The following is a 21,815-nucleotide window of genomic DNA, read 5'->3' on the forward strand; positions in this document are numbered from 1 at the left end:
TGTACTCACAGAAAGGAAGTATATCAATTTGTCAAACTCAGGACATAACTTTAGGACAGCATTATGTTTTCTGCATCAGACTGCAGAGGAGTTTTGGCTTCTTATTTGATAGCAGGTCTTTCCAGAATATATTTCCTTCTGTCCCACTGGGGTCTTTTGGTCAAAAAGTTGATCATATGCTCCTCACTTACTAGTGCATGCCTATTATGATGATGAATCAGAAGTTATTAGAAAAACCAAAACTCAAACCCATGCCAAAATTGTTTCTGCTTATTGCCCTCTTTTCAGTTTTGACTTCTGCAGGTTGTGGGAAATGTGTGTTTTCTTTCTGTAGATGCTATCTTTGGAACTCCTTGTATCTTTACTTCCAAGCTGCTACCTACTAGATTGGAGAATTGGATATGAAGGCTAATGCTCTTGGAGTAACCAGTGATGGGGTGATCAGATCAGCGGTGGGGTCTACAAACAAGCTCAGGACAGGCAATAAGAGTTAGAAAGCTAGAAAGAAGAGGGTGAGATGCAGGGAGAAGGCCAAGTACAGATTTTCATTTTGCTCTGTCTGTGGGAGGTATTCTAGGAAGGGTTGTGTTGGATGAATATTAAGTTTTGTAAGGATGAATTTTAAATTTTTTTTAACCAAAGATTATTTTACATTTATGTAAATGGAACAATTGCAGCCTTTTTGTTAAGTTTGTAAAATATTCTACACCAGAGAACATTTCCCTTTCTTTATAGATTTAGGAAACTTAGACACTGCATCTTGAACAGTGTTTAAAAAAATAAAAGTAAGTGTGGAGGAATGCTCTGTGTGAGAGTATTTTCAGATGTACACAGTAATCTAAGGATTTAATTTCAAGAAGGGATGTTTATTCATATATGTAACCCTACTGGTAGTTGACTCAGTAATTTCTGGGTAGGTTTGAGAAGTAATGGCTTGTGTGTGTTCGGATTAAGATAAAGTTCTTTGTGCACATATGTATAGTACATATGTATGTATAGTAGAATGGATTGATGCACTAAAGGGTTTTTAAACTCTTGTAATTTGACAGTGAAGTTACAATACAAGTTTTGTTATGGTACAAAGGCAATGCCATGCAATTTGTGATTGGGATTTGTGTTCTGTTCTCAGGTTACTACTTTTATTCACACAGATTTATTTTATCTTTTGTAGGAAAGAATTAATACTGTCTGGCACTTTAAATCCACTTAAAGATTTGCATCTTGGAAAACTGGTGTTAACCAAGTTCCCAAAGAGTCCAGAGACATGGATTCATAGGTTGGTTTCCTTTGCCTTCTATTGACTCCTCTAACATTTTTCCTAGGGTTTTTTATTTCCTGTTCTTGGGTTAAGGAGAGTCATAGGTGCAGGAGGACATCTAGAAATGTATCAGATTCTTTGAACCAGTCATTGCAGAATGCTGTGCTTTGGCTTTTGAAGATACCTGTCTATATTTTATGCTTAGAACTGAAACCATGTGCACCTTTTCTGCTGCATATTTTTAAAATAAACTTCAGAGGGGGGATAAATTTCTCTAGAGGTTTATCATGTCTTGCAGCATCTAAAATTCTCAACCTGAAAATTCTGATTCCATCAACAGTAAATATTTGAGCTCTGTAGATTTCTTCTTTCCCTCCAGCTTACTACTGTACTGCTTGTCTATGGGCATTTCAGAAAGTGAAGATTCTGTTAAAGCCAACCTTTATAAGTAAAGCTGGGTTCTTTTTCATGTCAGTACTGGTCTCTTTAGTTTGGTGAATATATTTTTATCATTTCTAACTTAAACTAAATCATTCAGTCACCACTACTGGATATTAAAATAACAGATCACTTGTTTGGAAAATTTAACCAGAGTTAGTGCTTTGTTTTCTCTTACTTGCCTACATTAGAAAAGTATGTTTAGGGTGATTGCACAAATGTTTGGCTTGGATTTGGATATGCTGACTATTATGGATACACGGTAGAAAATAAGATTTTCAAAAATATTTCTCTCCATGAGCATAATGACTAATTTTGGGTTTCCTGTTCCCCCATGGTATTAAATTTCAGACAGAAGATGCAAAAACCTATAATGGGGCTACCAATAATACTCAGTAAAACATAACCAAATGGTTTTTTCTTATACATGGCAGATACTCTCACTGAGGATGTCAAAATACCCATCATTCATTTTGTCAGATGATCTCCTGCTGTATATTTTGGGGTTTCAGATATGTCTTGTGCGTATACAATTAGTATATCTATTGATTGTGCAGTTGTCACTTAACAATCCTTCATTTGTTTGTGGTAATTCCAGGAACTGTAAGAGCAATAGGAACATGCAAAAATGAAAGTGACTCCAAATTAATTGGAGGAAATTTTGCATAAAAACCAAATAATACCATGATACTCAATAGGTTTCAGAAGTATATTTTAGATCTTCTGAGGTTGTGATTGCACTGTCTAGAAAGTAGGTCTAATTTGATTTTATGGGGTTTTTTATGCTGTAGCCACAGAGAACATGAAGACTGTATTTTTTCACTCCTCCATATATAATTTATCAGATTTCCTTGTTTTATAAAGCATGATTGTTTTAAGAAACTGAAATAATTACAGTGTTGAAATAACATTTCTTTATGGTTTTACTCAGAAGCTGATGTTAATACATAATACAATGTTAATAAATAATACATGTCTTTTGTTAAAAGAGTGACAATGCTTATTGATATTTTTTTTGCGTAGACTATTTTTGAATTTTCCATTTCTTGCATAGCTGTGGACTGAAGTAAAAAAATACTAAAATTGATGTTTGGATCAAAGACATTTTTAAAAATTAAAAGTTAAGTCTTCAAAATTACCACATTTCATAAAATACTGTTACACAACAGTCAGAGCATTGTTTACTTAGCTGTACATCTTTATTTAAAACAAATTAATATATAGGAAGAGAGTGTTCATACACTGCTTGTAATTTTCTGCTGAGAAACACAGTCAGTTTAAAATTGCATTCTTATAAATTATCTTTAATATTGTCTTCCAATACTTTGTCCTTTTTGATAACTGAGTGAAAAAGATACAGTGTAGATAAAGCCCATAAGTGAACAAGCATATTATGAATGTCTTCAAATGAGAGAAAAAATGAGTTTAATTTTTTTTAATACGAGGTTGATTTATCAATTTTTAATACATATATTGTATATATTATATTTGTGTATATAAAATATATATGTGTGTATAAATATATAATTTTTATATTTTATATATACTGTATATATATAATTATATATTTTTTTATATGTATAAAATTTTACATATTTCTTGAAAAATAGAATTCTCTCTTTCAAGAAAGTGAATTTACTACTTGTATTTTATTTATTGATTTCTTTTAACCTGGAGTTAAAAGAGGATGCCTCTGAAAGTAGCAATTCATTGATTTGGGAACTGATGTAAGCAAGTACAAAACAGGATAACCTGTGTGTCGCACACCAGAGGATGTCCATCTCGCCAGGTCATTCCGCACTGAGCCATTGCAATTCCACTGACCTGTGTTGCTCTGTGGGAATTTACACATTTCTAATCTATTTTTGTAGAACCCTTTTATGTTGGGGCTGCAGATGCAGCATTGAGGTTGTCTCTAAAGGTACTGCTAAAACTTTGTCCAAAGTAAAATAAAAGACCAAAACATCTAGGAATCTATGCTTATCTCAGACACATGAAATCAAATATGTGTCATTCATCAGTAAAAACATTTGTTTTGCTTATACCTATAGCCCTTGAAACCATAAACATTTTGGACTTCACTACTGTTGGTGATGTACAGAAACCAGTTTGAGTTGCGGTGTGCATTACTGTCAGATGTAAAAGATACTAAGCAGAATTAATTTTTTTATTAAATCTCACTTTGGCTCCTTCATTTTAATGTTATGCAAGACTTTGAAAGAGGAGCCCGTTAGAAATTTCATGTACACACTGCTTGCACTCTTTCATAAATTTTCTGTTTCCTTCTGTTTTATTTTATTATGATGTAAGTAGCTGTGATCATTTAGAGTGAGCGAACTGGTAACAGCTGTGTTGGGAGTGTCATCATTGTGTAGTAGCTTTTAGCATGGCAAGCATTCAGATGGTTGTTTACTACTCACTCATTGCCTAGCTACAGTGTAATTCAGAGAACAGAAGTACTGGAAAGATTTGATTTATACAAATGAAAAACCATTTCTTTCTCTTAAAATTGCTCTCTCACCATTAACACTTTACATTGTTTAACCAGACGATGGGTGCTGCAGCAACTAATTCAGGAAAACTCCTTGCCCAGTCTTGAAACTAAAGGAAACTTGGGAGCAGCACCTGTGGAGAGAATTCACCGACTAGTGCAGGAGGAAATGAAAGTCTGCTCTGAAGCTGCTGGGAGGTATCCAAGCAACTACAATGCCTGGTCCCATCGCATCTGGGTTTTACAGCATTTGGCAAAGCACACTGTCAAGGTATAATACGATAATCGATAAATTCTTAAATTTTCTTGTCCAGAAAAACCAAATGCTGGTTTGCAAAGCAGATTGTATAACATGAATGAAGAGTATCAAGTGACATTATCACAGGTAGCTTAGCGTGTTTTAAGACAGTGGGCAAAATCTTGCAGTGAGTGTGTTTTGCATTTTTCTTGCCAGTGTGAGCAGGTTCTGTTCAGCAGAAATTCACACATTTTTCTTGCCAGTGTACAAAGTTCTGTCTCTCTTTTAGCACTTGGTGCTAATATATGTGTGGGAAGGGTATAGATGGGACTATGTGAGCCGAAGTAAGGAATGGGAAACTAAGTAATTCTTCCAGCACTAGTCTTGAAATTCCTAGTAGAGGAAAAAGGTAATCTGTAAGAGATATTACTTTGATAGTGTAATATCGTTGTTTTCATGCCCTTATTCAGCTTACCTGTGGTTTCAGAATATTGACAGACTGAGTAAAGACAGCAGGAATTTTGGGGAAAGCATAGTAGTACTTTTAACTAATTTCTTCAGTTCCAGCAGTATTTTTTGACAGTATTTACACTGGGAACTGATTAAACTATTTCAGGGACAGCAAGGACACTATGCAGTGTTGAATGTTTTGCATCTGTAACATCAAGACCTGCAGCAGATTGAATTAATTAATGTGACATGGTCTAAAATTATATAGCAGTTTTGTACTACTGTTTTCTGAGTGGTTAGGTAAATTGTTTGTGAATGTTAGGTTGATGTAGTGACACATCATTCACTTTTAAAAGCAGCTGCTGCATTTTCCACATAGGGTTGTAAAGGAGGAATTTACTGGACATTGTTGAGTCAATATAGCCATTATTTTTATGTCTATTGCAGAGGCAGGGCGGAATTTGGACTTCTCTGCCAAGCAAGTTTATATGAAAAAGTAGCTTTCAGAAAACTCAGAACTGCAGGATTGAGATAGATTGGAGGTTAAAAGTTAGGGTTAGAGGTCTATATTAATAGAAGACAGGAACTTTAATGTCGTCAAGAGCTTATTAAAAGGTGAAGGGAGTTAGCACTGTTAAAGAAAATTCAAGTCATTTTATGCCTTCAAACAGGTTCTAGACATCTCTGTGTCCATTATACTGGTAACACTAGCCTGAGGATCACAACTACACCTTGAGTGCTTTTTGCACTCTCTATTCCTTACTAATTTAATTAAAGAAAAATAATTTCATTGTAACAGAAATAACTCTCTGCAGAGCTGGAATTATTCAGGTGAGTTTATTCATTGTCAGTTTTAAATGCTTTTGGTGACAAATCACAAATATGCCTGTGAAGGAACTATTTTAAATCTGTTTGATCATTCCATAGTCCATTTTACTTTGCCTGCCACCCCACTTCCCCACTTCTATTTTTTTAGAATGAAGATTATGGAAGTGATACTTTTGTCTAGAGTTGTCCATCTTGTTTCTCATACCACGAGCAAAATTTCACTGATGCTGGTTTTCCTCCATCAATTGTTTATTCTGTTGGGAAGTCTCTGAGTTGGCTCTAGGTTTTTTTCATGATACCAACAATGCATCTCATCAGAGGACCTAGTAGAAGATGTTTGGGTTACAGGAAAATTATGAAAAAGTATGGAACATAAAAGACAGCAAGAAACTTGTGATAAAATTTGTAGGTAACTTTAAGAGGCAGAATTATACAGTGATTATTTGCCAGATATGTTGGAAGGAAAAAAGCAAATAAGAAGAACAGGGAAAAATTAGAAAAATTACAGATTTCCACAAAAATTTGCACAGAATGTTTGGCTTCGGAGGGATCTCCATCTCATTCCAACCACCCTGCCATGTGCAAGGATGCCACTCACTAGATCAGGTTGTTCAGGGCCCCATCCAGCACAGCCTTGAATATTTCAATGGAGAGGGCATCTTACAACCTCTCGTGGGCAACCTGTTTCAGCATCTTACCACCCTCACAGTAAACGATTTCTTCCCTAATATCTAATTTAAGCCTGCCCTCTTTTGTTAACCATTACCTCTTGTTCGGCATTATATAGCCACATAAAAAATCCCTCTTCTTCCTTTAAGGTACTTGAGAGACCACAGTGAGGTCACCACAGCGTGTTTTCTTCTCCAGGCTGAAAACACCAGCTTTTTCAGCCTGTCCTAATAGGAGAGGTGCTCCGGTCTTTGAAGCATCTTTGTCACCCTTGCTCTACTTCTGGCCACGCTGATTTTGATGCAGCTCAGGATGCAGTTGATTTTCTGGGCTGCTAGTGGACATTGGTGGCTCTTGTCCAACTTTTCATCTGTGAAAACTCCCAAGTCTTTTTCCACAGGACTGTTCTCATTCGTTTCCAGTCTGTGTTCACGTCTGGGATTACTCCAGCCCAAGTGCAGCACCCTGCACTTAGATTTGTTGAACTCATGGGCACACTTCTCAAGTTCATCCAGATCTCCCTGTCTAGCATCCTGTCTGTCTGTTGTGTGAATTGCACTGTTCTGCTTTGTGTCCTCTGCAAATGTGCTGAGGGTGTACTTAATCCAAATGTGTGTGTTATTGATGAAGGTACTAAAGAGCAGCGGTGTGGTAACTCTCCCCAAGACTGGACGACTGCCGATGGCAAAAGTAAAAGAGTCTGCTCTCTGGCTTTGGGTGGGATTTTACAGCTTTTATTCTCCAGTCCTGCCCTGCTTGGTTGGAGCCCATCCCGATGACTCACCGGTGCCTGTGAGAGCTCCCCCGTCCCCTGTCGGGGCTTTTTCCCCAGGGGCCTGGGCCCAGAGGCACCACCCAGTCAGGGAGAAGTGGGAGGGAACAGGGCTGGGTTACATTTTGGTGTGGGGGATGGGCACTGCGGGGCAAGGACAGATCATAGGACAGATACATAGAAAAAACATTACAAATCCAATGAAATATAAACCCAATTAATGCATTACAACACAGCGGTCCCAAGACAGAGCCCTGAGGGACTCATAACCAGTCTCTACTTAGACATAGAGTTGTTGACCACTCCTCTGGCTGCATCCATCCTTACCCACTGAACAGACCTTCCATCAAATCCATCTGTCTCAAATTTGGAGATAAGTATGTCATGTGGAACCCATATTAAATGTCTTACACAACAAGATCAATGACATCTGTTGGTCTTTTCTTGTTGACCACAGCTATCACTCTGTCATAGAAGGCTACCAGATTGGTCAGGCATGATTGCTGGTTGCCTTGTGTCACTTTCTTGTCTCATATGTGCCTTAGTGTATCTTTTGGAAGGATCTGCACCATGATCTTGCCAGCCACAGAGGTGTGGCTTACCAGTCTCCAGTTTCCCAGGTCTTCCTTTCTCCCATTTTTGAAAATGGGAGCAGTGTTTCCCATTTTCCAGTCACGGGGGACTTCCCCTACCCACCATGACTTCAGATATGGACAGTGGTTTGGCAACATCTACCAGTTGTCTCAGAACTCTGTAACGTGGATCTTCAGATGCCGTAGACTTTTGGCTTTTAAGCTTCTGCAAGTGGTTCTGAACCTGCTCTTGGCTTATAGTGGGAGGGACTTCTCTCCCCTCCCACAAGAATCTAGAGGATCAGAGACTAGAGAGAAGTGGGGGGGAGGCCTGACTGCCAGTTAAAGACTGAGACAAAACTCAGTACATCATCTTTCTCCATATCAGTTGCCATCAATTCTTGCTTATCAGGGAGCATACACTCCTCTTTTTTTGTGACCTCTGTACTTACATAATCCCTTCTTGTTATTCTTTGCACCTCTTGCCAAATCCCACTCCAGTTTTGCCTTGGCTTTTCTGACTCCATCCCTACCCTTCTGTAGAGGTGGTTTACTTGCTTGGTAAGTAAGCAAGTTCCACCTGCAGCAATTTCTGTGTTTCAGTATCTGAAAAGTATGGTGAATTTCAAAAAGATGCAAGTCTGGAACCATGCTGAAAAATGGGCAGATAAAACAGTCACTGATGCTTTTTAGGCCATTTAGGTCTTGCAAGGTTGCCTGTAGTTAAGGAGTACTTGTATTATTTAGGGCTGTATTTCTGCTGTAATACAAACTTTGCCTGTAATTTGAAGTGTACAAGGAAGGAGGGGCCCAGAAACATAAATTGTATGTTGTATTATACATACATACAATTTATATATACACATACATACATATTTATATATATACACATACATACATATTATATAAAACTTCTCAAAACAGTTTTATCATTAGCAAAACTGTTGGCCTGCTTTGGAGGATTTCAAGAGGTAGGCTGTGTAATAGGATTTTGGCTATTCTTTTTCCTTTGGTTTGATAATCCTAATGCTACTGCAGACTGAATCTCAGCGCAAACTCTGGAAAAAAGATTTAAAATGCTAGGGAAGAAAGTTTTGGTCTAATAGGAAGATTTTGTCACAGGATATAGGTGTTTCTTCTTTCTTACACTAGACGGTCAAAAATATTGTCTTCTTTCAATACAGAAATTTCAGTTTGTTCTAGCTGCAGAATTTGAATGGCATTAGCAAGTTTATGTAGTGTTTAAATAGTGCTCATTACATAAATCAAGGATTTGTCAAAAATAGATTGTTTGAAACTAGTCTAATATTTCTGGTATTGGAATACTTGCCTTGGAAAACCCAATTTCAGCTCTCTCACATGACTGTACAGTTAGTGGGGTTAGATCATAGGCTCCAGATACCTACTAAAAGGTGGATGCATAATTAGAGAACTGGGGTAAGAGAGTGGTAGGGGTATAGTCTTAAAATTCATACACACGTGTTGCTTCAGTGAAGTCATGCAGATAGAATAATAGGATGTATTCAGAAAGGATTGACAAACTTTTTTGTTTTCTTTAGACTGGAATACTCAATTTTGTAATTAAAGGATGGAGATTGACTGATCAGAACCCTACAATAAAACAAGCAAGCAAACAAGTAGTGGGACAATTGTCATGAGGCAACACTTGTCTTGTGTGATGCCCAGAAAACAACATGTTCATGAGACATAAAGTAATTTTTATTGTAGCCATCCTCAGTAAGGCCTTGGCTTTTTCTTAGATGACTGGGTCTTCAAAGGTACTAGTTTCTGTGATGGACATTGCTATATTTATCTGGTTATCCTTTGTTTCCCAAGTTCCTTTTCATTTCCCTAGTGTCCCAGACCGGGGAAGAAGTTTTGGTCTGCAGTTTACAGTTAGAAAAGCCCTCTAAAACAAACAAGCACATGGTCAGGGAGGGTGTAAGAGGGAGTCCCGACCCAGAGGTTGAGACAGAAGTCACTGAGCACGTGTCCCATTTGGGGGGAGGCTGCCAGTTCCCTGGTCGTCAGCTCACCACCAGACGTAGAAAAGAGCTTGTCAAGAGTGGGGAAGGAGGTATTTTCATACAGTTTCCTCTTTCTTCACAGAACAGTGGCAAAGGGTTTGTACAAGGGCTTGTACTGATAGAGATGGAAATGGGAAAAGCTGGCTTTGTAAGAAAGTACCTCTCCAGCTAATTCAGACATTAGCTGGCTTTATCTTTTACTTCTAGTTGTTAGAAGCAACTTCCACTGGTATTCTGAGGTTTCTAGACAGGAGGCTCTATTTTTTGTAGATCTCAAGAAGTGTTCATGGCCATCTTCTGTATTGCCTTTTTAAAAAAGGTATTCCGGTTCAGGTACGGAGTGATGCTGGGAATAGTTTTGTTCCTTTTGTACAGGAAATTAAAATGTGTAATTAAGATGTTCCCCTGTAAATTTATTGCTTATAAATATTAATATAAATATTAATCAAACATGAATTTGATTCTTCCAAGGTCTCAGTTGAGCATAAATGTGTGTAGTATCAATCACAGCTCAGTAAATGCTGATCGGATTTTTCTGTGCCTTATGTTCTTAATAAACTTCTAAGTTTTGAAGTTCAGAAGTTTGAAATACTAAGTTCAGTTCTATGAAGAAAGGAAAATCTGATCTTTTGGTTTAAAGTGCAGATTCAGACATGGAATTTAGCCCTGGTTAGAACCCTGTGTGTGGACTGTTACTTAATACTGCACTTCAGTTTGCTGATCTCTAATAGGAAGGGATGCTGGTATCTTTTGGCAAGATTGAGAAAAACTTGTTGACTGTCTTGGGTAGAAAACATTGTTTGCATTGTATTTGCTCCAATTTTTTTAGAAGAGATGACCCCAAAAAACCTAGCCTTATGTATTGCTAGCCTTATGTGTTTCCATGGTTTTATTTGTGGGAAGCTGTGGTTTTTGTGCTGTAGTATGTAAAAGAAAGACTTCTAACTTGTTGAAAGTTGTTTTGCATCAGCTAGTTCTCTTAAGTGATGTAGGTAGCAGTGTTAAAAACAGAGCTATAGTTGGCAATTTAAGTATTTACCAGAACGGTTGTGAAAGACTTTCTAGGTGTTCTTCAGTAGTAAAATCAAGCAACCTGGTTATGGATAAGTACTTTTGTATTTCACAGGCTCTAGGACTTTAAACATAATGTTATGGTTGACATTCTCTCATAGAAAATGAAAATGTAAATTAAGTTTGGGGTTTTTTTCCTTTTAAGCAACTCGCCCTCCTTCTGGCACCCACAATCCACTGGGAAAAAAGTAAAGATGATAAAGCTAATAGCAGTGTAGTTTTGATCCCTCTAAACAGTATTTGTTACTAACCATTTGAGATTCTTAAACCACTGCTTATTTCATATCAGAAGTGGTTTTGGTTTTTTTCCCACTCAGCTTGGGGGCAGGTGTCTGAAAAACCTGCCTTTTCAGAGTTTGGAAGAAGTATTAATTTCTTTTCTGCAGGGTTGCCAAGATGCTTTTCAGCCCACAGTTGAAAAGGCTCAGTGATAGTTCCTTTTTCTGTGTTTTCTTAAACGATTACCACATTGGCTGAAATTGCCAAAGAAAAGGTTACCTTAATACAGAAGCAGTAGTGGTAAGTTTGTCCTTAATACTGGTTGATAACTGTCCCTATTTTTGTTTCAGGTTCTCCTCGATGAACTTTCATCCACCAAGTATTGGGTATCCACGCATGTCTCGGACCATAGTGGATTTCATTACCGCCAGTTCTTACTCAATTCCTTGATATGCAGAACGGTGACTGACAATAACATACTGGTACAAAATCAAATGGTAAATGAACAAAACCCTAGCCTTCAGAAGGAGGAAGAGAGTGCAGGGACAGAAGCTGCCTGTGCAGAGGAGCAAAGCGTGGATGTCCCCCGCTGTTTAGATGAAGAGATGGAACTCTGCAGTGAACTGATTGATAACTACCCAGGGCATGAAACCTTGTGGTGTCATAGGTAAGAGGACTTGGTCAAAAGAGTTTCCTTCTGATTTGTGGATGATTTTTCACATGATATTTCCAAACAAATTGTTCTGATTTTAGGAAGTGCCACTCAATAAAAGATTTTTAAGCTACTGTGTATTAAGCCTTTGGAAACTGTTCAAGAGCATAATCAGAACTATTGCGTGGGAAATTTGATTTGGCTTAAATATCTTGGGGTGTAAGTTCCGCTTGTCCCTCTAATTTGTACAAGAGACACAAGATGCTGTTAATGAGTCTCCTCCCACTTTAAATGTTTGAACAACAAAAAATGAACAAAATATAGACAGAAGACTGGCTGCAGAAAATGTTTGCTTTACTAGCTGGGTGCAGGTTCCTGACTAGGAAACAGTGGATTTGCCAAAGTGACATGGAGCCCCTTCTAGTACAGCATGTGCAGAGACAGCAGATTTTGTGTTTCTAGGGAAATCTGATGGGATGGTAAATTAATTTAAACAGTTCAGCAGCAGCAGCAGGTTATTTTCAGAGCATGACTTTCTTTTTTTTTTCTTCTTTTCCTTTGAAGAAGGTGTGTATTCTACCTTCAACAGCACTTAAGCAACAAACTTCCTCTTGTGAGTGCGGTGGTATCATCTGTGGACAGCAGTGATGAAAGTCTGAGTAATTCCCACCACAGTCCTGCAACAAGTCGCATGGCACAAGCTATGGATGTTGATGGTTTGAATGAATCCAGCAACAAACAAGGTTATACCCAAGAAACAAAACGCCTGAAGCGTGCTCCTGTGCAGGACTCACTTGGTCCAGAAATGGAATACCGGTTTGTTGATAAAGTATTATCAACTTGTAAGGAGGTAGACCAAGCCAGGTTTGCTACTGCTTATAGAAAATGGTTAGTTACTTTTTTAGGTCAGTGAAGGAAGCATTTAAAGCTTTCAAGGTTCTTCTCTTAGTGCAATATTCTCTTTTCAGACACAGATGCATGTCTTGATTGCAAGTGTTAGCTAACTCTGTGTTTCTCTCTTTTGATGGTCAGTTCTAAAGCTAAATTTCAGAATAGAAGTGTCACTTTATTAAAGAAATGGCATATGTTTTTATTAAGCAAGTGCAGTTTGTTACGTAATCTCTCCAAGAAATCACTCTTATCAGCTTCCTACCATGACATTTTATTTTTTTTTTTTAAAAACTTCCACCATTAAGGTGGACTCTGAATCATTTGACTTTAGGAAAAAAAAAAAGGAGGTAGAAGAAAAAAAGTTTTAAATGCTTGTGAAACAGAGTATCTGAAAAAAGAATGGGAGAATCTCTCAGTATCAGCTAAACCTGTTCCCAGTTTGTTCCTGTATAGCTATATATTAGCCATCATGCTAATATCTTATTAGACCCAGACTATATCTTGGTGAGTGCTGTTATTCTTGTATAGCAGTCTTTGGTAGAACACCAGAACACAGTATTTCTTTCTGAAGACTCCATGAACAGTCTTGGTCCTGTTATGCCTTTAACTGTTCTAACTGGGTTTTGTTTGCTTATTGATTGTCATGTTAGCTTGGTAGGAAGGTTTATGAGGTTGAAATCTTGATAAGCAGATATGGGAAAACATGGCAGAAAATAGTTCAAACACATGTTCACCCACAGTCAGAGCTGTATTTGGCTGTGACTGGAAATAGTTTTCTTGAAACAGACTACTTTACCTTCATTTCTTACTTGGTGTTTATTTATTTATTTTATCTCAACAATCCAGAATTAATCACACTTGATACACATTTCTGAATGTCTTATTACACTACAAATTCTCACCCTGCTAGATCACATATTGATAACTTGTACTTAACCAAGACGCTACAAGTCCGGTATTGGATGGAATAAAAAGTAGCTATTCCAACTGATCATTGAGACTATATAGTTAAAAAAAAGTGACAGCAAGGAGGGAGCTAACTCTTCCATTTTGTTCGCTTTTGAAGAGCTTTGGTCTTTGGAGGTTTTTTGTGGGTTTTGGGTGTTGGTTTGTTGTTGTTGGTTTTTGTTTTTGTTTTTTGGCTTTTTTTTCCTTTTTTACTCTTAAGGAAGAGCCCTACTCCAACCATACATCTCTGTTTACATAACTGTAAATTTTAAGGGAATTTGAAATCAAATATGAATGGTATATTTTGTCATTTCCTTAGAACTTGTCTCTAAAAGGGATTTTTTACACTAGTAGAATTGTGCTGGTCCACAGACCCGGGCGAAACATTCTAAATGTAGAAGTCTATACAATGGCAACATTGCCCCTTTTAAAAGACTATTCTCTGGGGAGATTAGATTTTCAAGTTAGTGTCCTTGCCATAATTGCTTTATTTATCTCCTGCCCCAAATGCCTCTTGACTGTTAAGTTTCAAGATGCTGTTTCTGTTGGGCAGAAAGAGAAACAATGAGGGAGGAAAAAACATAGGTAGCCTTCTCAAAAAGTGTCACTTGGAATCAAAAAAGCACTCGAAATGTGAAATTCCTGCACTTCTAAGTAGTTTGATGAATGAAGTTTACTCTTGCATTTCAATATGAAAATGGACCACCTCCAGTCTTTGAGAGTATGTTCATGATTTATTTCAGGCACAAAGTAGCTAACAATGCCATTTCTAGATGTACACTGTTCTGTTTACAGCACATAGGTAAGACTGATCTAGGCTTGAGCATCTTGATGTCAAAGCTTTGTCTCAGAGGGCATCCACACTTGCCTCTCCATAGGTATGGATGTATTACATGGTCATTAGCTTTGAGGGGCTATGGGATGCTGTGGTGGTTTGCTTGATGGTTTTAGTTGCAGAAGAACATAATTGTTTTCTGAAGGAGGTGTGGGACTTGAGAGGATAGTTTTGTCATAAGATGTTGCCTCAGTGATCACTGACAATTAGGTATGTTCAAATACAAACAGGAGTCTAAACTTAAGAACTGAACCTGAGCAAGAACTTTTACACATCCCAGAGGACCTGATGTTTATTAAATGTGGATGATACATTGAAGTATGTGTAGTAGCCTGAGTCAGCTTGATTAACATTTAATGACTCATATGAACCTGGAAAGTGTGAAGTCAAGGGGTCATTGTATTAAAGATCATGTTCTTGGTCCTAGATTATTTAGTGATGCAGTTGTGTGTTCTGTTTACCTTGGCAAAAATTAGGTGTTTCTGAGAAAAATACTAGTAGTGATAGGAGCAATCTTGGGAGTGGGAGCATGCTAAGGAACAGTTCTTGGACTGTGGAAGAGATTCTCTCTTCTTGCACTGGAATGTCGGAGGCTTTCAGAAGAAAATACTATATTAAAATCTCACTTGAAACTCATTATATAGTTCCTCCAGACTATAATCTGGAGTCTTTGTTAGCATTCTTAGAGCTGTACTGTGGAAGTTCTGTGCTTTTGAACTTGACATCATATACATTTAAGCAGGTGCCCTCATACACGTTTGTAGTTCCTGTTCATGTCAGCAGAAGTGACGCAATCTTGTAGAATGACAAGATGTGGTCCTATGTAACTGAATAGAGTTTCATTGAATTTTAGTATTTGGAAAATGTTCTGAGAACTCTAATTAGAGATGGTGGTGATATTCTTACTACTTTTGCAAAACACTGATGGCTGTAGTATAACTCATAAGTGTGGGTTTTTAAAGTCTGCACCTGATGGAAATATTTCCCTGCACTTCAGTTTTTAATCCAGTTAGAATAGTTACATTTAGAAATCTTTGCAGACCTGAAAACTAAACAATGAAATTGAAACAAGTCATATCTTTCTGTTTGAAGGAAATGCAAACAGTAAATTATTAAATTCAAGCTTTAATTTTTTAATGGTAACAATATAAATTATATGAAAAAGGAAAATAATATCTATATGCTTCAAACTGTCAATGTTCTGAAGCCTTATGCATGAAATGATTGAAGAGATAGTTCTAACATACTGCATTAGGTTCCTAACCTGATGTGAGGTTCTGGAATTAGGATCTTTGCAGCATACCTCTCTAATGACTTAGTGTTACTGTAGAGTCCCATTTGGGCACTGCTTGAAATAAAACAAAGTGGCTTTAGACCATTGGTAGTTAACATACTGAGTCTGGCTACTTTACATAAGGCATTTCAGCTGTTTTGTGTTTCAGAGATCAGACACTAAGAGTCAGTGAACATTCCTGAAGAGAAAATGTCCAGCAGAAGCTGCAGAATACAAGGCTCTCACTCTCTGAAGTTTCTTCAAATATAAAATCAAACTTTTTTACATCTGTAAACATCTTCATGTAAAGTTCGGCATCTTTACTAATTTTGTCTTCTGCTGTAGTATGTGTCATTTGAATTTATTCTTTTTGTTCACTGGATTAGTCTTTGTAGAAATTTGTTTGTATCAGAAACAAAGGGTTTTGAGGAACAAATGTAATTTGAAGCAAAAGAATTTGGAATAGAAGGAATCATGTTTTTAAGTAGTAAATTCTCAGTTGCTACATACAGTAACCTATTTCACTGGCATTTTTTTTTTGTCTTGTGTGTTACAGTCACTGGAGAAACACACAGAATTAAAGATAGCTACAATAACAAACTTGTATGAAGTTATTGGAATGCATTGTTATAGCTGCTCTGATTAATATTCTTAATGTACTCATGTCTGCATATTTGTGTTTTATTGACCGCTTACATATTCTTTATACAACAAAATCCATGTGTCATTTAAATAGGGGATAAAGGAGCTTGTCTGTTTGTACTATTTGATTAATTACCTTGTATGTAATTTGCTTTAAGACAAATAAGCAGAGCGATAACATAGTGAGAAAGATTAGATTTTTTTTTCTTATAATCAAAATTTCTGGCATTTCCAGTTTTGTTCTAGTGCTGCTTAATTAGAATGTGTAGCTAGACCTTATGGATGGGAGTGATTTTTTTCCTAGGTAGATAGTTAATGAATTTTTAAAACAGTACTGTATAATATTCATGAAAAGAAACAAAGAGTTTTGGAAAGGTTTGTCTGCATAACCAGACTTAAAAAGCATACTTTTTCAAAAACATGTAATACACTGAGCAAAATATGAGTGCCAGAGAAAAAATTGCGAGTCTTTAAAGATTTGATGATTGCAGTTTTGGACAAGTTGTTGTTTGCTTAGTTTTGTTTTGCCTTTTGTAAGGGGAGAGTGCTTTTTTGTGTTGTCTTTTTTAATCTAGTAGGTAAACCATTGCACTTACAATGTGGGGAGAAAAACCCGCCACTGCTGAATTGCATCTTGTAGGGCAATTTTGGAAAAAGCAGTGAACTGACACTGAAATGTAAATGTCACTTCTAAATGCATCTTTGCACTCATTAGGTGATGAGAGATGCATCATTAGATCTTACCGTTTTATCAGTGTCAGGTACAAAGAAAAGAGTGTAACTCACCAATTCTCAAATGCATTTAATATTCAAGTTAGTTTCAAAGGAAGTTCAGTGTCCCTGTCTGTGATCATTTTCCCTGTGCACTCAGAGGTATGTTTCTTCTTAGCCTTTTCTCCGTTCTTCCAACCAGCAAAGAAGAATGTAGCAGAGCATTGGTGAGGTGGCCTAACTTTGTGTTTGAGTAATTCTGACTACCTCCCAAGAAGTACTTTGACTGGTGTCCTTAAGTGAAGTTCATCAGGCTCAGTTATTTCAGAACCTCATGCTAGGCCTATATCCTTTTTCAGTTGTGAAAAGCAAGAGCTTTATCAATATTTACCAAGTTTTCCAGGGAGAGATTGAAAAAGAATCTTGTAGTTAAAGTTGGAAAAACTAGAATTAGCATTTTCATTAGTCTTTTCCTCTGAAGAAGCAACTCTGTTGCTGAAAAATGGAGGAAGTATGCTTCCAGGGATTTCCATATGTTACACTTTTGACCTGCAGACCTGACACTTCATAGTGGTTTTTTCTTAGTGTGTAATGTTACTTCTCAGGGCATAGTCTATTATAGTGAGTTAGTGTGCATTTTTACAGTTTATAATTATTGATTAAAAATAAAAAAGAAAAAAAATAAAAAAGAGCTAAACATGTAATAACTGGCTTTAACTTTTTTTTTTTGTCTAGCATAGTATTTTGTAACCTACCACATGCCAACACTGTACCCAGTAATGTACGGTAGACTTCACCGTCTCATCTGCTTCATACCGTTATGCTGTATCTTGAATTGCTATTGCAGTCTTGCAGGAAGCTCCTGACAGTTGTTGGATTTATTCTCTGAGTTTCCTAATACTATTCAGTAGAGTAGTTAGTGCCTCAAAGTATGTTGTAATGATGGGGAAGCTTTTTACAGCATCTGTGATGATGTACCATAGGTCTTAGATTAAAAACCTTTTTTGATAGCTGTCAAACTCTTACATGCAACAGAGTTATTCTGGAAAACAGAACTCTTAACTGAAGTCTGCACTGTCTGCAACCTGCTGTACATCCTACTTTATAGACAGAAGTGGGGAGAACTCATAGTGAGGTGCATATTTTCTTCACGGGACATTTTCTGAATGGAATATAATTATGGTTAAACAAAGAGCTTGTCTTGGATGAGGTACACCTGTCTTTTCACTGTGAATAAAGTTATGAAATTGGTATGTCATTAATATGGTAAGATTTCCTGACTGCCTGCATATAATGAGTAGATAAAATAATGTGGGGTTTTTTAACCTGTTGTTAAAAAACAAAATCACATAAATGATACAAGGTACCAGAATTTGGTTTTAGATAGCAATTGTATTCATTCCCTTTTGTACAAGTTTTTCTTTTTTGAAATGGCTACATTTAAAACTGGGTAGTCATCCTGAAAAGTGTGCTTGGGAACACACTTCATATAATCTCATTACTTTCATATAATCAAAAGAATAGATGTCTTAAATGTTTTTAAGTAGCATTGAGGTCCAAGGTAGTGAGAGCACTACAGTGTTCAAGTGAGCCAATAAACTCTAATTTTGTAACACCATCATGTTTATCAAAGTATTATTTTATGTAGGGAAATGTTTATTTTATCAAGATATGTGCAAAAATATTTAATTCTCATAGCTTTCTTTTTAGGGGGATATACAACTAGTTTTAAACATATTTTGCAATATTTTTTCTATGAAAAGTTCTCAGATGCATGGTTGTGACCATTGTAAATTTTATGTAGATTTCCAAGATAAATTAGATAAATCATAAACTTTGTAGCAGGAAGACTAAAATTATGACAGGAGAGTAAGATACTGGAAAGTAATCTGCTAACTGACTAGTGTTCTACAGGATAGTGAATGTAAAGCATTATGTTTGTTTTTCACTGGTTTTGATTTGTCACAGGATTAATTCCTGGCAGATGGGGATTTTGTTTTTTAATCAGTAGAGAATTAATCTGTGAATAAATTATCTATATTATTCTCCCACAGTAGGTGTGCATGTGTGTGTGAATGGACGGTGAAGCTGTATATATGTCCTGTGAACACTGCAAAAACCACCCACATTTGGCTATCTGCTTACAGACTCCTGCACCGATGACCCATTCTGAGTCTGAGTCTAGTAGGGCCTGTGCCAGGTTGTCTGCTGAAAGCAGTGAGAGCTATTGCTTCCCCTCTATTAATCTGCCTGATTGTCATGATATTGGGCAAATGCCTGCACACACCAACCAAATCATTAGTGGTGGTGTTTATTCCAAGTGCTTGTAGAGAGTATTTGAGACTGTGAAAGAGTTTATAAGGTCTTGCAAGCTGAGAAAATTTGGAGGTGCTCAATCAATACCCAGGGGATACTTTTCATGAGTCCTCCAGAGAGGAAATGGACAGGCATGTTTTGGATGAGAGCTTTAGCATCACAGGAGACTGAGAAAAGTATAACTAGTGTCTGAAATTGGTATTTAAATAAAAACAACCAAGTAGTCTTTTTGGTACTTTTTTTTCTCTCATGTTATTTTTGTAAAAATAAATCACATAAAATATTTTCAGAATTACTCTGCATTTTGAGTGTCTTCTGATTTTGTATTATTGGATTTGAAAGCTTTTCTTAAAGGAAGCAGTTTTACTGGAAAATGCTAGCACCTTTCCTGTTTTCTCTTAGACAATGTGATTCATTCCAAGTGTTATAAAATGAGCACCTGAAATCACAAGGCATTACTGAAAGTATTGCTCATCATCCTAAATGCAAAGCTTAAAAAAGCTTTACTCAAATATTTCTTGTTTTCTTTCTATTTCATTTTCTCTTACTAGCTGCTAGATAGAAAGAATATGTAAGGAAGCCCATAGTCAATATGAGCAATCTTGGCTTACTTAATTTGGATGCTCATTAGTTCAGAAAGTTCAGGGTCCTTGTAATTTGCAGGATCTGGTTATTTGTTTGTGATATGAATGCTTTATTTTTACATCTGTTGAAATCAGTTTCAAAATTCCCAGCAATTTCATTGACTTCAGATCAGGCCATGCTGTGGAGAGAGTATCAGCCTCTACCTGATAGCAATGACACATTTAGTGTGATGAATTGTAAGGGACATGTTTGTCTTCACAAATGGTTGTATTTATGGTTTAAATTAAAAAAAATAAATAAATAGTGTAGTGTATAGTCATTAGCATTGTGGAAAAGGAGCCATTAAGGTTATGGAAGGTTAGAGGTTTAAAAGGGGAGTCAGAGAGGAACTAAGGGTACTACAGGATATTAGTAGCTAAGAAAGCTTCCTTTTCCCCTCTGTTTTTTTCCCCTCTGTTGTCTCCTCTCCTTCTCTCTCCCTCTTTCCCCCTCTTCCTGCCCCAGCTCAAAACTCCCCATTCTCTCCCCTGCTCCATGATTTTTCATTTTTTCTAGTGGCAAAAAGTTTCATACAATATACCTGTGTGCAAACCAGGATAACACCTTCGTTTTGGGAGTATTGCCTATCAATAGCAAATAGATACCAGTGCTCGGAGTTTGTGCAAGATATTTAAGGATGACTGGTGAGGTTTTAAGTGCTGTGTGATAGCTGATGAAATTTTGAATGGAAATGTCTTAATAAACAGTGGACAGTCTGAGCGTTGCTGTTCTCCAGGCATGCTGTCTGCATTTATGGTCAGCAATAACAGCGCATTTGTCACTCTTCCATCTCCACAAATGCTTATCACTAGCTAACAGCTACTCTATTTTGTAAAGTGCATCTACATAATATTGATTTGAGATGTTCTACAATTATTTGTTGTTATCTAGTACTGGATAACTTCTACCATGCCTTTAGTGCTTCTTCAGGGTAGCCTGACCAAGTATAGAATTTCATAGTCATAAGTCTGGTTTTGCTGTGAAGGGAATTTGAATTTCCACCATATAAAACATGCATTTTCCTGATGTCTAGTTAGAAACATAGAAGGGCATCTTAGCACTGTTTTCCAGTTGTGCACACTGAGTTTTACCTTGTTTTTCTCAAATATTTTGTATTGCATGTTAATTAAATTTTTGCATATCCCACTAGTACAAAATTACTTAAAAATAAAAAGGAGCACCCTTACAGTTCTAACTATTCTATGCAGATATCTTCCAAAATTTACAGGTACAATTTTAGTGGTGGTAGTTGGGAAACAGGTTTTTTCACTTATTTATCAGCAGACTTGTTTTTATATGTATTAGCGACAAAATGGACTAAGCAACACTGTAAGTTATTGTATTTCTGTAGAAAATGGAAAATAGTGTAATATTGTTTTTGTTAAATGTTGGCAGTTTATAAATAAACTTTTCATCTCCTAAAAAGCCTTTGTTTTCTGACAATATTGAACTTCATTTTCATTCACTGTGCAACAGACACTCCTAGTAATTACTGCTAATCTCTTTGGTGATACAGTTCTTTGACAGGAGCTTCGTCTTCTCGTATGAATTAGGTGGTGATAGCAGAGTTACTTTTGGTTCTTTTAAACACTGGCAATTAGGCCTTTTTCAAAAGTTTTCCTAGGTGTTTATTCAAGGTTAGTTTATAAAAGGACAGAGATGAACAGGAGTTAGTTTTTCTAAGATACTTTTTTCTGGGAATAGACAGCTGGCTAAGCTGTCTATAGAGCTGCAGAACAGCTGATTGCTGCTTATGTTTTTTAACTTTTTTTTAAATTTCAGCATGATGTTTTGTGATATGCTTGCCTTTTTAAAATCTGGAATCAACCAGAATAGCTTGTGCCAGTCTTTACAGGTTCCATACAAATTCCATGCTGTTACAATAGAAGG

At 36.7% G+C, this 21,815-nt stretch overlaps 1 protein-coding gene across 2 annotated transcripts in view; it reads left to right on the forward strand.

Annotated features, from left to right (window-relative positions):
- PTAR1 (protein prenyltransferase alpha subunit repeat containing 1) overlaps window positions 1–21,311 on the forward strand; it is a 34,884-nt gene extending 13,573 nt beyond the window's left edge. The window contains exons 4-7 of one of the 2 annotated variants that reach the window (XM_040089815.2): window positions 1,172–1,276; window positions 4,245–4,458; window positions 11,384–11,700; window positions 12,250–21,311. In XM_040089815.2, coding sequence (XP_039945749.1) covers window positions 1,172–1,276; window positions 4,245–4,458; window positions 11,384–11,700; window positions 12,250–12,598 — 985 coding nt within the window. In that variant the 3' untranslated portion in view covers window positions 12,599–21,311. The remainder of the gene's footprint in view (window positions 1–1,171; window positions 1,277–4,244; window positions 4,459–11,383; window positions 11,701–12,249) is intronic. The other variant, XM_040089816.2, reaches the window with a different exon arrangement.
- Window positions 21,312–21,815: the final 504 nt, after the last annotated feature.

The sequence above is a fragment of the Hirundo rustica genome, chromosome Z (genome assembly GCF_015227805.2).
Source record: "Hirundo rustica isolate bHirRus1 chromosome Z, bHirRus1.pri.v3, whole genome shotgun sequence".
Classification (NCBI taxonomy): domain Eukaryota; kingdom Metazoa; phylum Chordata; class Aves; order Passeriformes; family Hirundinidae; genus Hirundo; species Hirundo rustica.